The sequence below is a fragment of the Scyliorhinus torazame genome, chromosome 26 (assembly GCF_047496885.1).
Source record: "Scyliorhinus torazame isolate Kashiwa2021f chromosome 26, sScyTor2.1, whole genome shotgun sequence".
NCBI classification, from domain to species: domain Eukaryota; kingdom Metazoa; phylum Chordata; class Chondrichthyes; order Carcharhiniformes; family Scyliorhinidae; genus Scyliorhinus; species Scyliorhinus torazame.
In genome coordinates this window covers 40,267,895-40,285,913 of record NC_092732.1, presented here as the reverse complement: position 1 = coordinate 40,285,913, position 18,019 = coordinate 40,267,895, and the positions used below count along the sequence as shown (strand labels likewise).

Below are 18,019 nucleotides of genomic sequence, written 5' to 3'. Positions count from 1 at the left end.
GGGAGCGGAATATATCAGTGAGTTACTGAAAGGGGAACGGGATATATCAGAGTGTTACAGTGAGGGGTGTTGGATGTATCAGAGTGTTACAGTGAGGGGAGCGGAATATATCAGAGTGTTACAGTGAGTGGTGTGGGATATATCAGGGTGTTACAGTGAGGGGTGTGGTGCATATCAGTGTTACAGTGAGGGCTGTGGGGTATATCTGTGTTACAGTGAGGGGTGTGGGGTATATCAGAGTGTTACAGTGAGGGGAGCGGGATATATCAGAGTGTTACAGTGAGGGGAGCGGGATATATCAGAGTGTTACAGTGAGGGGTGTGGGATATATCAGAGTGTTACAGTGAGGGGGGTGGGATATATCAGAGTGTTACAGTGAGGGGTGTGGGTATATCAGAGTGTTACAGTGAGGGGTGTGGGATATATCAGAGTGTTACAGTGAGAGGTGTGGAGTATATCAGAGTGTTACAGTGAGGGGTGTGGAGTATATCAGAGTGTTACAGTGAGGGGTGTGGGATATATCAGAGTGTTACAGTGAGGGGTGTGGAGTATATCAGAGTGTTACAGTGAGGGGTGTGGGGTATATCAGAGTGTTACAGTGAGCGGTGTGGGATATATCAGAGAGTTACAGTGAGGGGTGTGGGGTATATCAGTGTTACAGTGAGGGGTGTGGGGTATATCAGAGTGTTACAGTGAGGGGTGTGGGATATATCAGAGTGTTACAGTGAGGGGTGTGCGGTATATCAGAGTGTTGCAGTGAGGGGTGTGGGATATATCAGAGTGTTACAGTGAGCGGCGTGGGGTATATCAGAGTGTTACAGTGAGGGGTGTGGGGTCTATCCTTGTTACAGTGAGGGGAGTGGGGTATATCAGAGTGTTACAGTGAGGGGTGTGGGGTATATCAGAGGGTTACAGTGAGGGTGCAGGATATATCAGAGTTTTACAGTGAGGGGTGCGGGATATTTCAGAGTGTTACAGTGAGGGATGTGGGGTATATCAGTGTTACAGTGAGGGGTGTGGGGTATATCAGTGTTACAGTGAGGGTGCAGGATATATCAGAGTGTTATAGTGAGGTGTGTGGGGTATATCAGAGTGTTACAGTGAGGGGTCTGGGGTATACCAGAGTGTTACAGTGAGTGGAGCGGGATATATCAGACTGTTACAGTGAGGGTGCAGGATATATCAGAGTGTTACAGTGAGGGGAGCGTGATACATCAGAGTGTTACAGTGAGGGGAACACGGATATATCAGAGTGTTACAGTGAGGGGTGTGGGGTGTATCAGTGTAACAGTGAGGGGTGTGGGATATATCAGAGTGTTGCAGTGAGGGGAATGGGATATATCAGAGTGTTACAGTGAGGGGTGTGGGGTGTATCAGTGTAACAGTGAGGGGTGTGGGATATATCAGATTGTTACTGTGAGGGGAGCGGAATATATCAGTGAGTTACTGAAAGGGGAACGGGATATATCAGAGTGTTACAGTGAGGGGTGTGGGATATATCAGAGTGTTACAGTGAGGGGGGTGGGATATATCAGAGTGTTACAGTGAGGGGTGTGGGTATATCAGAGTGTTACAGTGAGGGGTGTGGGATATATCAGAGTGTTACAGTGAGAGGTGTGGAGTATATGAGAGTGTTACAGTGAGGGGTGTGGAGTATATCAGAGTGTTACAGTGAGGGGTGTGGGGTATATCAGAGTGTTACAGTGAGGGGTGTGGAGTATATCAGAGTGTTACAGTGAGGGGAGTGGAGTATTTCAGAGTGTTACAGTGAGGGGTGTGGGATATATCAGAGTGTTACAGTGAGGGGTGTGGGGTATATCAGAGTGTTGCAGTGAGCGGTGTGGGATATATCAGAGAGTTACAGTGAGGGGTGTGGGGTATATCAGTGTTACAGTGAGGGGTGTGGGGTATATCAGAGTGTTACAGTGAGGGGTGTGGGATATATCAGAGTGTTACAGTGAGGGGTGTGCGGTATATCAGAGTGTTGCAGTGAGGGGTGTGGGATATATCAGAATGTTACAGTGAGCGGTGTGGGGTATATCAGAGTGTTACAGTGAGGGGTGTGGGGTCTATCCGTGTTACAGTGAGGGGAGTGGGGTATATCAGAGTGTTACAGTGAGGGGTGTGGGGTATATCAGAGGGTTACAGTGAGGGTGCAGGATATATCAGAGTTTTACAGTGAGGGGTGTGGGATATTTCAGAGTGTTACAGTGAGGGATGTGGGGTATATCAGTGTTACAGTGAGGGGTGTGGGGTATATCAGTGTTACAGTGAGGGTGCAGGATATATCAGAGTGTTATAGTGAGGTGTGTGGGGTATATCAGAGTTTGACAGTGAGGGGTTTGGGATATATCAGAGTGTTACAGTGAGGGTTGTGGGGTATATCAGAGTGTTACAGTGAGCGGTGTGGGATATATCAGAGAGTTACAGTGAGGGGTGTGGGGTATATCAGTGTTACAGTGAGGGGTGTGCGGTATATCAGAGTGTTACAGTGAGGGGTGTGGGATATATCAGAGTGTTACAGTGAGGGGTGTGGGCTGCATCAGAGTGTTACAGTGAGGGGTGTGGGTATATCAGAGTGTTACAGTGAGGGGTCTGGGGTATACCAGAGTGTTACAGTGAGTGGAGCGGGATATATCAGACTGTTACAGTGAGGGTGCAGGATATATCAGAGTGTTACAGTGAGGGGAGCGTGATACATCAGAGTGTTACAGTGAGGGGAACACGGATATATCAGAGTGTTACAGTGAGGGGTGTGGGGTGTATCAGTGTAACAGTGAGGGGTGTGGGATATATCAGAGTGTTGCAGTGAGGGGAATGGGATATATCAGAGTGTTACAGTGAGGGGTGTGGGGTGTATCAGTGTAACAGTGAGGGGTGTGGGATATATCAGATTGTTACTGTGAGGGGAGCGGAATATATCAGTGAGTTACTGAAAGGGGAACGGGATATATCAGAGTGTTACAGTGAGGGGTGTTGGATGTATCAGAGTGTTACAGTGAGGGGAGCGGAATATATCAGAGTGTTACAGTGAGTGGTGTGGGATATATCAGGGTGTTACAGTGAGGGGTGTGGTGCATATCAGTGTTACAGTGAGGGCTGTGGGGTATATCTGTGTTACAGTGAGGGGTGTGGGGTATATCAGAGTGTTACAGTGAGGGGAGCGGGATATATCAGAGTGTTACAGTGAGGGGAGCGGGATATATCAGAGTGTTACAGTGAGGGGTGTGGGATATATCAGAGTGTTACAGTGAGGGGGGTGGGATATATCAGAGTGTTACAGTGAGGGGTGTGGGTATATCAGAGTGTTACAGTGAGGGGTGTGGGATATATCAGAGTGTTACAGTGAGAGGTGTGGAGTATATCAGAGTGTTACAGTGAGGGGTGTGGAGTATATCAGAGTGTTACAGTGAGGGGTGTGGGATATATCAGAGTGTTACAGTGAGGGGTGTGGAGTATATCAGAGTGTTACAGTGAGGGGTGTGGGGTATATCAGAGTGTTACAGTGAGCGGTGTGGGATATATCAGAGAGTTACAGTGAGGGGTGTGGGGTATATCAGTGTTACAGTGAGGGGTGTGGGGTATATCAGAGTGTTACAGTGAGGGGTGTGGGATATATCAGAGTGTTACAGTGAGGGGTGTGCGGTATATCAGAGTGTTGCAGTGAGGGGTGTGGGATATATCAGAGTGTTACAGTGAGCGGCGTGGGGTATATCAGAGTGTTACAGTGAGGGGTGTGGGGTCTATCCTTGTTACAGTGAGGGGAGTGGGGTATATCAGAGTGTTACAGTGAGGGGTGTGGGGTATATCAGAGGGTTACAGTGAGGGTGCAGGATATATCAGAGTTTTACAGTGAGGGGTGCGGGATATTTCAGAGTGTTACAGTGAGGGATGTGGGGTATATCAGTGTTACAGTGAGGGGTGTGGGGTATATCAGTGTTACAGTGAGGGTGCAGGATATATCAGAGTGTTATAGTGAGGTGTGTGGGGTATATCAGAGTGTTACAGTGAGGGGTCTGGGGTATACCAGAGTGTTACAGTGAGTGGAGCGGGATATATCAGACTGTTACAGTGAGGGTGCAGGATATATCAGAGTGTTACAGTGAGGGGAGCGTGATACATCAGAGTGTTACAGTGAGGGGAACACGGATATATCAGAGTGTTACAGTGAGGGGTGTGGGGTGTATCAGTGTAACAGTGAGGGGTGTGGGATATATCAGAGTGTTGCAGTGAGGGGAATGGGATATATCAGAGTGTTACAGTGAGGGGTGTGGGGTGTATCAGTGTAACAGTGAGGGGTGTGGGATATATCAGATTGTTACTGTGAGGGGAGCGGAATATATCAGTGAGTTACTGAAAGGGGAACGGGATATATCAGAGTGTTACAGTGAGGGGTGTTGGATATATCAGAGTGTTACAGTGAGGGGAGCGGAATATATCAGAGTGTTACAGTGAGTGGTGTGGGATATATCAGGGTGTTACAGTGAGGGGTGTGGTGCATATCAGTGTTACAGTGAGGGCTGTGGGGTATATCTGTGTTACAGTGAGGGGTGTGGGGTATATCAGAGTGTTACAGTGAGGGGAGCGGGATATATCAGAGTGTTACAGTGAGGGGAGCGGGATATATCAGAGTGTTACAGTGAGGGGTGTGGGATATATCAGAGTGTTACAGTGAGGGGGGTGGGATATATCAGAGTGTTACAGTGAGGGGTGTGGGTATATCAGAGTGTTACAGTGAGGGGTGTGGGATATATCAGAGTGTTACAGTGAGAGGTGTGGAGTATATCAGAGTGTTACAGTGAGGGGTGTGGAGTATATCAGAGTGTTACAGTGAGGGGTGTGGGATATATCAGAGTGTTACAGTGAGGGGTGTGGAGTATATCAGAGTGTTACAGTGAGGGGAGTGGAGTATTTCAGAGTGTTACAGTGAGGGGTGTGGGATATATCAGAGTGTTACAGTGAGGGGTGTGGGGTATATCAGAGTGTTACAGTGAGCGGTGTGGGATATATCAGAGAGTTACAGTGAGGGGTGTGGGGTATATCAGTGTTACAGTGAGGGGTGTGGGGTATATCAGAGTGTTACAGTGAGGGGTGTGGGATATATCAGAGTGTTACAGTGAGGGGTGTGCGGTATATCAGAGTGTTGCAGTGAGGGGTGTGGGATATATCAGAGTGTTACAGTGAGCGGCGTGGGGTATATCAGAGTGTTACAGTGAGGGGTGTGGGGTCTATCCGTGTTACAGTGAGGGGAGTGGGGTATATCAGAGTGTTACAGTGAGGGGTGTGGGGTATATCAGAGGGTTACAGTGAGGGTGCAGGATATATCAGAGTTTTACAGTGAGGGGTGTGGGATATTTCAGAGTGTTACAGTGAGGGATGTGGGGTATATCAGTGTTACAGTGAGGGGTGTGGGGTATATCAGTGTTACAGTGAGGGTGCAGGATATATCAGAGTGTTATAGTGAGGTGTGTGGGGTATATCAGAGTGTGACAGTGAGGGGTGTGGGATATATCAGAGTGTTACAGTGAGGGGTGTGCGGTATAACAGAGTGTTACAGTGAGGGGTGTGGGGTATGTCAGAGTATTACAGTGAGGGGTGTGGGAGATATCAGTGTGTTACAGTGAGGGGTGTGGGGTATAATAGAGTGTTACAGTGAGGGTTGTGGGGTATATCAGAGTGTTACAGTGAGGGGTGTGGGTATATCAGAGTGCAATAGTGAGGGGTGTGGGGTATATCAGAATGTTACAGTGAGGCGTGTGGGGTATATCAGAGTGTGACAGTGAGGGGTGTGGGGTATATCAGAGTGTTATAGTGAGGGGTGTGTGGTATATCAGTGTTACAGTGAGGGGTGTGGGATATATCAGAGTTTTACAGTGAGGGGTGTGGGATATATCAGAGTGTCACAGTGAGGGGTGTGGGGTATATCAGAGTGTTACAGTGAGGGGTGTGGGGTATATCAGAGTGTTACAGTGAGGGGTGTGGGATATATCAGAGTGTTACAGTGAGGGGTGTGGGATATATCAGAGTGTTACAGAGAGGGCTGTGGGGTATATCAGACTGTTACAGAGAGGGGTGTGGGATATATCAGAGTGTTACAGTGAGGGGTGCGGGATATATCAGAGTGTTACAGTGAGGGGTGTGGGGTATAACAGAGTGTTACAGTGAGGGGTGTGGGGTATATCAGAGTGTTACAGTGAGCGGTGTGGAATATATCAGAGTGTTACAGTGAGGGGTGTGGGATACATCAGAGTGTGACAGTGAGGGGTGTGATATGTCAGAGTGTTACAGTGAGGGGTATAGGGTATATCTGAGTGTTACAGTGAGGGGAGCGGGATATATCAGAGTGTTACAGTGAGGGTGCAGGATATATCAGAGTTTTACAGTGAGGGGAGCGGGATATATCTGAGTGTTACAGTGAGGGGTGTGGGGTATATCAGAGTGTTACAGTGAGGGGTGTGGGGTATATCAGAGTGTTACAGTGAGGGGTGTGATATGTCAGAGTGTTACAGTGAGGGGTATGGTGGATATCAAAGTGTTACAGTGAGGGGTGTGGGGTATACCAGAGTGTTACAGTGAGGGGTGTGGGGTATATCAGAGTGATACAGTGAGGGGTGTGGGTATATCAGAGTGTCACAGTGAGGGGTGTGGGATTTATCAGAGTGTGACAGTGATGGGTGTGGGGTATATCAGAGTGTTACAGTGAGGGGTGTGGGATATATCAGAGTGTTACAGTGAGGGAAGCGGGATATATCAGAGTGTTATAGTGAGGTGTGTGGGATATATCAGAGTGTTACAGTGACGTGTGTGGGCTACATCAGAGTGTTACAGTTAGGGGTGTGGGGTATAACAGAGTGTTACAGTGAGGGGTGTGGGGTATATAAGAGTGTTACAGTGAGGGGTGTGGGATATATCAAAGTGTTACAGTGAGGGGAGCGGGATATATCAGAGAGTTATAGTGAGGGGTGTGGGATATATCAGAGTGTTACAGTGAGGGGTGTGGGCTACATCAGAGTGTTACAGTGAGGGGTGTGGGTATATCAGAGTATTACAGTGAGGGGTGTGGGGTTTTCCAGAGTGTTACAGTGAGGGGAGCGGGATATATCAGACTGTTACAGTGAGGGTGCAGGATATATCAGAGTGTTACAGTGAGGGGAGCGGGATATATCAGAGTGTTACAGTAAGGGGAACGGGATATATCAGAGTGTTACAGTGAGGGGTGTGGGGTGCATCAGTGTAACAGTGAGGGGTGTGGGATATATCAGAGTGTTGCAGTGAGGGGAATGGGATATATCAGAGTGTTACAGTGAGGGGTGTGGGGTGTATCAGTGTAACAGTGAGGGGTGTGGGATATATCAGATTGTTACAGTGAGGGGAGCGGGATATATCAGAGAGTTACTGTGAGGGGAACGGGATATATCAGAGTGTTACAGTGAGGGGTGTTGGATATATCAGAGTGTTACAGTGAGGGGAGCGGAATATATCAGAGTGTTACAGTGTGTGGTGTGGGATATATCGGGGTGTTACAGTGAGGGGTGTGGTGTATATCAGTGTTACAGTGAGGGATGTGGGGTATATCTGTGTTACAGTGAGGTGTGTGGGGTATATCAGAGTGTTACAGTGAGGGGAGCGGGATATATCAGAGTGTTACAGTGAGGGGAGCGGGATATATCAGAGTGTTACAGTGAGGGGTGTGGGATATATCAGAGTGTTACAGTGAGGGGGGTGGGATATATCAGAGTGTTACAGTGAGGTGTGTGGGTATATCAGAGTGTTACAGTGAGGGGTGTGGGATATATCAGAGTGTTACAGTGAGAGGTGTGGAGTATATCAGAGTGTTACAGTGAGGGGTGTGGAGTATATCAGAGTGTTACAGTGAGGGGTGTGGGATATATCAGAGTGTTACAGTGAGCGATGTGGGATATATCAGAGTGTTACAGTGAGCGGTGTGGGATATATCAGAGAGTTACAGTGAGGGGTATGGGGAATATCAGTGTTACAGTGAAGGGTGTGGGGTATATCAGAGTGTTACATTGAGGGGTGTGGGATATATCATAGTGTTACAGTGAGGGGTGTGCGGTATATCAGAGTGTTGCAGTGAGGGATGTGGGATATATCAGAGTGTTACAGTGAGCGGTGTGGGGTATATCAGAGTGTTACAGTGAGGGGTGTGGGGTATATCAGTGTTACAGTGAGGGGAGTGGGGTATATCAGAGTGTTACAGTGAGGGGTGTGGGGTATATCAGAGGGTTACAGTGAGGATGCAGGATATATCAGAGTTTTACAGTGAGAGGTGTGGGATATTTCAGAGTGTTACAGTGAGGGGTGTGGGGTATATCAGAGTGTTACAGTGAGGGGTGTGATATGTCAGAGTGTTACAGTGAGGGGTATGGTGGATATCAAAGTGTTACAGTGAGGGGTGTGGGGTATACCAGAGTGTTACAGTGAGGGGTGTGGGGTATATCAGAGTGATACAGTGAGGGGTGTGGGTATATCAGAGTGTCACAGTGAGGGGTGTGGGATTTATCAGAGTGTGACAGTGATGGGTGTGGGGTATATCAGAGTGTTACAGTGAGGGGTGTGGGATATATCAGAGTGTTACAGTGAGGGAAGCGGGATATATCAGAGTGTTATAGTGAGGTGTGTGGGATATATCAGAGTGTTACAGTGACGTGTGTGGGCTACATCAGAGTGTTACAGTTAGGGGTGTGGGGTATAACAGAGTGTTACAGTGAGGGGTGTGGGGTATATAAGAGTGTTACAGTGAGGGGTGTGGGATATATCAAAGTGTTACAGTGAGGGGAGCGGGATATATCAGAGTGTTATAGTGAGGGGTGTGGGATATATCAGAGTGTTACAGTGAGGGGTGTGGGCTACATCAGAGTGTTACAGTGAGGGGTGTGGGTATATCAGAGTATTACAGTGAGGGGTGTGGGGTTTTCCAGAGTGTTACAGTGAGGGGAGCGGGATATATCAGACTGTTACAGTGAGGGTGCAGGATATATCAGAGTGTTACAGTGAGGGGAGCGGGATATATCAGAGTGTTACAGTAAGGGGAACGGGATATATCAGAGTGTTACAGTGAGGGGTGTGGGGTGCATCAGTGTAACAGTGAGGGGTGTGGGATATATCAGAGTGTTGCAGTGAGGGGAATGGGATATATCAGAGTGTTACAGTGAGGGGTGTGGGGTGTATCAGTGTAACAGTGAGGGGTGTGGGATATATCAGATTGTTACAGTGAGGGGAGCGGGATATATCAGAGAGTTACTGTGAGGGGAACGGGATATATCAGAGTGTTACAGTGAGGGGTGTTGGATATATCAGAGTGTTACAGTGAGGGGAGCGGAATATATCAGAGTGTTACAGTGTGTGGTGTGGGATATATCGGGGTGTTACAGTGAGGGGTGTGGTGTATATCAGTGTTACAGTGAGGGATGTGGGGTATATCTGTGTTACAGTGAGGTGTGTGGGGTATATCAGAGTGTTACAGTGAGGGGAGCGGGATATATCAGAGTGTTACAGTGAGGGGAGCGGGATATATCAGAGTGTTACAGTGAGGGGTGTGGGATATATCAGAGTGTTACAGTGAGGGGGGTGGGATATATCAGAGTGTTACAGTGAGGTGTGTGGGTATATCAGAGTGTTACAGTGAGGGGTGTGGGATATATCAGAGTGTTACAGTGAGAGGTGTGGAGTATATCAGAGTGTTACAGTGAGGGGTGTGGAGTATATCAGAGTGTTACAGTGAGGGGTGTGGGATATATCAGAGTGTTACAGTGAGCGATGTGGGATATATCAGAGTGTTACAGTGAGCGGTGTGGGATATATCAGAGAGTTACAGTGAGGGGTATGGGGAATATCAGTGTTACAGTGAAGGGTGTGGGGTATATCAGAGTGTTACATTGAGGGGTGTGGGATATATCATAGTGTTACAGTGAGGGGTGTGCGGTATATCAGAGTGTTGCAGTGAGGGATGTGGGATATATCAGAGTGTTACAGTGAGCGGTGTGGGGTATATCAGAGTGTTACAGTGAGGGGTGTGGGGTATATCAGTGTTACAGTGAGGGGAGTGGGGTATATCAGAGTGTTACAGTGAGGGGTGTGGGGTATATCAGAGGGTTACAGTGAGGATGCAGGATATATCAGAGTTTTACAGTGAGAGGTGTGGGATATTTCAGAGTGTTACAGTGAGGGGTGTGGGGTATATCAGTGTTACAGTGAGGGGTGTGGGGTATATCAGTGTTACAGTGAGGGTGCAGGATATATCAGAGTGTTATAGTGAGGTGCGTGGGGTATATCCGAGTGTGACAGTGAGGGGTGTGGGATATATCAGAGTGTTACAGTGAGGGGTGTGCGGTATATCAGAGTGTTGCAGTGAGGGGTGTGGGATATATCAGAGTGTTACAGTGAGGGGTGTGGGGTATATCAGAGTATTACAGTGAGGGGTGTGGGAGATATCAGTGTGTTACAGTGAGGGGTGTGGGGTATAATAGAGTGTTACAGTGAGGGGTGTGGGGTACATCAGAGTGTTACAGTGAGGGGTGTGGGGTCTATCAGTGTTACAGTGAGGGGAGTGGGGTATATCAGAGTGTTACAGTGAGGGGTGTGGGGTATATCAGAGGGTTACAGTGAGGATGCAGGATATATCAGAGTTTTACAGTGAGAGGTGTGGGATATTTCAGAGTGTTACAGTGAGGGGTGTGGGGTATATCAGTGTTACAGTGAGGGGTGTGGGGTATATCAGTGTTACAGTGAGGGTGCAGGATATATCAGAGTGTTATAGTGAGGTGTGTGGGGTATATCCGAGTGTGACAGTGAGGGGTGTGGGATATATCAGAGTGTTACAGTGAGGGGTGTGCGGTATATCAGAGTGTTGCAGTGAGGGGTGTGGGATATATCAGAGTGTTACAGTGAGGGGTGTGGGGTATATCAGAGTATTACAGTGAGGGGTGTGGGAGATATCAGTGTGTTACAGTGAGGGGTGTGGGGTATAATAGAGTGTTACAGTGAGGGGTGTGGGGTACATCAGAGTGTTACAGTGAGGGGTGTGAGTATATCAGAGTGCAATAGTGAGGGGTGTGAGGTATATCAGAGTGTTACAGTGAGGGGTGTGGGGTATATCAGAGTGTTACAGTGAGGGGTGTGGGGTATATCAGAATGTTACAGTGAGGGGCGTGGGGTATATCAGAGTGTGACAGTGAGGGGTGTGGGGTATATCAGTGTGTTACAGTGAGGGGTGTGGAGTATATCAGTGTTACAGTGAGGGGTGTGGGATATATCAGAGTTTTACAGTGAGAGGTGTGGGATATATCAGAGTGTTACAGTGAGGGGTGTGGGATATATCAGAGTGTTACAGTGAGGGGTGTGGGATATATCAGAGTGTCACAGTGAGGGGTGTGGGGTATATCAGAGTGTTACTGTGAGGGGAGCGGAATATATCAGAGTGTTACAGTGGGTGGTGTGGGATATATCAGGGTGTTACAGTGAGGGGTGTGGGGTATATCAGTGTTACAGTGAGGGCTGTGGGGTATATCTGTGTTACAGTGAGGGGTGTGGGGTATATCAGAGTGTTACAGTGAGGGGAGCGGGATATATCAGAGTGTCACAGTGAGGGGAGCGGGATATATCAGAGTGTTACAGTGAGGTGTGTGGGATATATCAGAGTGTTACAGTGAGGGGTGTGGGGTATATCAGTGTGCTACAGTGAGGGGAGCGGGATATATCAGAGTGTTACAGTGAGGGGTGTGGGATATATCAGAGTGTTACGGTGAGAGGTGTGGAGTATATCAAAGTGTTACAGTGAGGGGTGTGGAGTATATGAGAGTGTTACAGTGAGGGGTGTGGGATATATCAGAGTGTTACAGTGAGGGGTGTGGGATATATCAGAGTGTTACAGTGAGGGTGGTGGGCTATATCAGAGTTACAGTGAGAGGTGTGGAGTATATCAGAGTGTTACAGTGAGGGGCGTGGAGAATATCAGAGTGTTTCAGTGAGGGGTGTGGTATATATCAGAGTGTTACAGTGAGCGGTGTGGGGTATATCAGAGTGTTACAGTGAGGGGTGTGGGGTATATCAGAGTGTTACAGTGAGGGGTGTGGGGTATATCAGATTGTTACAGTGAGGGGTGTGGTATATATCAGAGTCTTACAGTGAGGGGTGTGGGGTATATCAGAGTGTTACATTGAGGGGTGTGGAGTATATCAGAGTGTTACAGTGAATGGTGTGGGATATATCAGAGTGTTACAGTGAGGGGTGTGGGGTATATCAGAGTGTTACAGTGAGCGGTGGGGGATATATCAGAGTGTTACAGTGAGGGGGGTGGGATATATCAGAGTGTCACAGTGAGGGGTGTGTGTATATCAGAGTGTTACAGTGAGCGGTGTGGGATATATCAGAGTGTTACAGTGAGGGGTGCGTGCGGTAGGTTTTTACAACTGTGGCCAAATAAGTGCAACATGAAATATCCTTGATACTTTCTCATCGATTATCATAGAATTTACAGTGCAGAAGGAGACCATTTGGCCCATCGAGTCTGCACCGGCCCTTTAAAAGAGCACCCTACCCAAGGTCAACACCTCTACCCTATCCCCATAACCCAGTAACCCCACCCAACACTAAGGGCAATTTTGGACACTAAGGACAATTTAGCATGGCCAATCCACCTAACCTGCACATTTTTGGACTGTGGGAGGAAACCGGAGCACCCGGAGGAAACCCACGCAGACACAGGGAGGATGTGCAGACTCCGCACAAACAGTGACCCAAGCGGGAATCGAACCTGGGATCCTGGAGCTGTGAAGCAATTGTGCTATCCACAATGCTACCATGCTGCCCTTAACTGATTAGAATTCTGCTTAACAGTAGGTGTTAATAAGCAGTTACTGTCAGCCACCAGGCTTTACCACTGTCCAGGATGATCTTGTTTGTGTTTATTGTGCTCCAAGCTCCTTCTCCATTCTTACTCCCCTCTCACTGGTTCGGGTTTCGAGCTCCTGCATCCAGTGATCTTGGGCAGGATTCTCCAGCCAGCCCTCTCTTCCCACCCCTCCCAACTGGACAGAGGGAGAGGCGGCTCTCCTTTCAACATCAGCGCATCAGCCACATCAATGCTGCAGCGCCTGGAGGCTGGCATTTCGGTAAGGTGGAGTGAGTGGGGGCGGATGAGCAACTGGAGGGGGTGGGGGGAACGGGTGTAGTTCAGAACTCTGGAGAGCGACCTAAGTGGAAGCGGCGTTCAGCCGAAGGGGACTTCAGCACCTTGGACAGCGACCCGGAGAGGGACACGGTGTCGCAGCCTAAAGGGGCTTCAGTACTCTGAACATCAGCACCATGGACAGCGACAAGGTGTCGCTGCCTGAAGGGGCTTCAGTACTCTGAACATCAGCACCTTGGTCAGCGACCTGGGGAGGGACATGGTGTCGCAGCCGAAAGGGGCTTCAGTACTCTGAACATCAGCACCTTGGTCAGCGACCTGGGGAGGGACAAGGTGTCGCAGCCGAAAGGGTTCAATACTCTAGACATCAGCACCTTGGACAGCGACCTGGCGCGGGACAAGGTGTCGCGGCCGAAAGCGATTCAGCACCTTGGACAGCGGCCAAGAGGCGGGGTGTGCAGCCCCAAAGGAGGGTCTCAGACGCCCTGGAGTCTGTGTCCCTTCGGAATCCTTCGACAGCTCCCTCTCCTCCCCACAAAATTCAGATGCCGGACCAACCTCTATGAACCTGTGACACAACAACTGTGCAGCAGAGGGTCAAGGACACGTTCTCTCCCCACCCACTCTGCCTTCCCCACTCTTCCGAGCATCACCCTGAAGACTCACCCTAAGCCAACAGCTGCAGATACCCCCCTCCCCTTTGAAGGGAGAGAGTCAAGGGGCTCCTGGAATCGAGGTACCTGCGCTCCTTCAGGGATATCCAGAATTCACCTGTACCTGGACAAAGGATCTGGTCTGTGTGAGTGTATTGGAGAAAGAGAGAGAGAGAAAGAGGGAGAGAGAGGGAGAGAGAGCCTGCTCGCAACTTGCTTGCCCCTTTTGAGATGCACATCTTCAGTCCTAATCCTGCGACAGCAAAATTAAGCCAGGGTGAATGCGGGACGCTCGACGCTCTGAGCAAACCGCATTCAGGGAACTTCGATCGAGGAACAAGGCACCAAACAACGGGCCTCGCGTATCTGCGATCATAGAGCCGAATTGGGAGGAGGCAGGGATTTCCGCAGTGCCCCGGGGGACCTCAGAAGTCCCTGAAGCATTTTCCAGCAGCTGGATTTGGCACAGGGAGATCCCACACACAGCCACGAGGTAACGGCCAGTCAGTGTTTTAGTGACATCGGCGGCCCAGGATGCTGGCGAGAGCTCCCAACTCCGGCTTTAATGTGGAGCCTATGAGATTGTTTTCTCCACCCAGGTGAACAGATGGGGGTCTCGCTTTAATGTCTATTCTGAATATGGACTTTGATACTGGTGGTGATCCCAGTGACTAATTTATCTGAAAAAGAAGGCAGGTATGTTGTTTTAGCTTAGAGTAAAAATGAGCGATTGGGATCTTCAAGATGGTGCAAATGACAGCTTCTCGGAGACTAACAGCACATCATCCTTGGATCCAGGAAGTTTTGGCGATTTCGGCGCCTTCTACGCTGTTTTACGGATTGTCATTTCGCTGGCATACTCTGCCGTGTGCGCTATGGGCCTGTTTGGAAACATCCTGGTCCTGTACCTGAACCGAGGGCTCTGCGGGCAAAATAAATCCACCATCAACTTCTTCGTCTTCAACCTGGCACTGGCCGACTTCCACTTTGTCCTGGTGCTGCCCTTCTGGGCGGCCGAGGTCGCCCTGGACCACACCTGGCCCTTTGGCAATGCCGCGTGCAAGCTGGTCACCTTCCTCACCATGCTCAACATGTACGCCAGCGTCTTCTTCCTGACCGCCATGAGCGTCAGCCGGTACTGTACGGTGGTTCAAACTGTCCGACCGGGCAGGGCCCCCTTCGGACCCTGCGTGGTGAAATGGGTCAGCCTGGTGATCTGGCTTGTCGCTGTCACTGCCAGTTTAGCCCCGACCATATACGCCAGCACGGTCAACATTCATGGCAAGGAGCTGTGCATACTGAGATTTCCAAAAGGACACAATTTTCCAGCACTTCAACACCTTCAGAAGATCACGCTGGCGTTTATAATTCCCCTCGTAATCATATCCATCTGCTATCTATCGCTGGTAAACTTTCTACGAGGCCACAAACTAAGCAGCGGTAATGCGAAGAGACAGTCCAAAGTTAACAAGTCCATCATAATGTTGGTCACGTCCTTCTTTCTCTGTTGGCTGCCTAACCACATCATAACCAGTTGGGGGGTTCTGGTTAAACTCGAATTGGTCATCTGGAACAGAGCTTACTATATCACCCAAACCTACATCCACCCATTGACCATCTGCCTGGCTCACACCAACAGCTGCCTCAACCCTGTCATCTACTGCCTGATGAGGCGAGAGTTCAGGGAAGCGCTGAACACTCTCTTCTGGAGGGTCTCGATGGGTTACACCTGGATGTGCCTCACTCCCGCCCGCCAGGGCGAGCGATGCGACGACAGTCAGGCTGCCATGGCTTTGAACCCGGTGAAGGGTCTACCGGACTCTGGTGCCCCCGGGGAGAGGTGCAGCACCGTGCCGGCCACCAGTTCCACTCTTGTGCAACCTCATGCCAATGTGTATCTGACCATCTAGAGGAAGTCCAGGGTGCGGACCGCATCCGTGGCTCGGGGAGACCGCTGCACATGTCGCCAGGCACAGAAAGTTGTGTCGAATCTACAGCCCAGAAAAAGGCCATTTGGCACCTCTGCTTCATGCTAGTTTTTCCACTCCCGACAGGGCCCCCTCACATGCCCCTCCTCATCGCACCCCTCCACTTAGAACAACAAATCATTCTATTCCTGTCTCCCTCCTGTGTTTATCCAGCCTTCCCGCTCCGCCCAAATCTTCAATGTATCTCTACTATACAGCTTAGCACTCCCTGTGGGAACGAGTCCCACATTCTCCCCCACTCCCTGTGGGAGCGAGCCCCACATTCTCCCCACTCCCTGTGGGAACGAGTCCCACATTCTCCCCACTCCCTGTGGGAACGAGTCCCACATTCTCCCCCACTCCCCATGGGTGCGAGTCCCACATTCTCCCCCACTCCCTGTGGGAACGAGTCCCACATTCTCCCCCACTCCCTGTGGAGGGAGCCCCACATTCTCCCCCACTCCCTGTGGGAACGAGTCCCACATTCTCCCCACTCCCTGTGGGAACGAGTCCTACATTCTCCCCCACTCCCCATGGGTGCGAGTCCCACATTCCCCCCTTCGCCCTGTGCGAGTGAGTCCCACATTCTCCCCACTCCCCGTGGGAGCGAGTCCCACATTCTCCCCCACTCCCCGTGGGAACCATGTCCCACATTCTCCCCACTCCCCGTGGGAACGAGTCCCACATTCCCCCACACTCCCTGTGGAGCGAATCCCACATTCTCCCCCACTCCCCGTGGGAGCGAGTCCCACATTCTCCCCACTCCCCGTGGGAGCGAGTCCCACATTCTCCCAACACCCTGTGGGAGCGAGTCCCACATTCTCCCCCACTCCCTGTGGGAGCGAGTCCCACATTCTCCCCACTCCCTGTGGGAGCGCGTCCCACATTCTCCCCCACTCCCTGTGGGAGCGAGTCCCACATTCTCCCCCACTCCCCGTGGGAGCGAGTCCCACATTCTCCCCACTCCCCATGGGAGTGAGTCCAACATTCTCCCCCACTCCCTGTGGGAGCGAGTCCCACATTCTCCCCCACTCCCCATGGGAGCAAGTCCCACATTCTCCCCTACTCCCCGTGGGAGCGAGTCCCACATTCTCCCCCACTCCCCTTGGGAGCGAGTCCCACATTCTCCCCAGTCCTTGTGGGAGCGAGTCCCACATTCTCCCCCACTCCCCATGGGAGCGAGTCCCACATTCTCCCCACTCCCTGTGGGAGCGAGTCCCACATTCTCCCCCACTCCCCTTGGGAGCGAGTCCCACATTCTCCCCAGTCCTTGTGGGAGCGAGTCCCACATTCTCCCCCACTCCCCATGGGAGCAAGTCCCACATTCTCCCCTACTCCCCGTGGGAGTGAGTCCCACATTCTCCCCCACTCCCCGTGGGAGCGAGTCCCACATTCTCCCCACTCCACGTGGGAGCGAGTCCCACATTCTCCCCTACTCCCCGTGGGAGCGAGTCCCAAATTCTCCCCCACTCCCCGTGGGAGCGAGTCCCACATTCTCCCCACTCCCTGTGGGAGCGCGTCCCACATTCTCCCCCACTCCCCCTGGGAGTGAGTCCCACATTGCCCCCCACTCCCCGTGGGAGCGAGTCCCACATTCTCCCCACTCCCCGTGGGAGTGAGTCCCACATTGCCCCCCACTCCCCGTGGGAGCGAGTCCCACATTCTCCCCACTCCCCGTGGGAGCAAGTCCCACATTCTCCCCACTCCCTGTGTGAGCGAGTCCCACATTCTCCCCCACTCCCCATGGGAGCGAGTCCCACATTCTCCCCCACTCCCCATGGGAGTGAGTCCCACATTCTCCCCCACTCCCCGTGGGAGTGAGTCTCACATTCTCCCCCACTCCATGTGGGAGCAAGTCCCACATCTCCCCCACTCCCTGTGGGAGCGAGTCCCACATTCACCCCCAATCCCCATGGGAGCGAGTCCCACATACTCCCCACTCCCCGTGGGAGTGAGTCCCACATTCTCCCCCACTCCCCGTGGGAGCGAGTCCCACATTGTCCCCCACTCCCCGTGGGAGTGAGTCCCACATTCTCCCCCACTCCCTGTGGGAGCGAGTCCCACATTCTCCCCCACTCCCCGTGGGAGCGAGTCCCACATTCTCCCCCACTCCCCGTGGGAGCGAGTCCCACATTCTCCCCACTATCTGGCGAAAGACATTTCTCATGAATTCCTGATTGGATTTATTCGTCGCATATTGATGTGCCCCTGTGCTCCCCCTCTCCCCCTCCCCCCCTCGCCCCTTCCCC

General features: G+C 51.0%; 1 protein-coding gene across 1 annotated transcript; it reads left to right on the top strand.

Annotated features, from left to right (window-relative positions):
- The first annotated feature begins 14,525 nt into the window (after positions 1 to 14,525).
- On the top strand, positions 14,526 to 15,727 carry LOC140402887 (relaxin-3 receptor 1-like). Its single transcript, XM_072490515.1, has one exon. The coding sequence runs from the start codon at positions 14,526 to 14,528 to the stop codon at positions 15,711 to 15,713; it is 1,188 nt and encodes a 395-aa protein (XP_072346616.1). The 3' UTR covers positions 15,714 to 15,727.
- Positions 15,728 to 18,019: the final 2,292 nt, after the last annotated feature.

Bases quoted from the DNA above. Each gene is read 5' to 3' on its own strand.
- LOC140402887 (XM_072490515.1), top strand. From the start codon at position 14,526: ATGAGCGATTGGGATCTTCAAGATGGTGCAAATGACAGCTTCTCGGAG.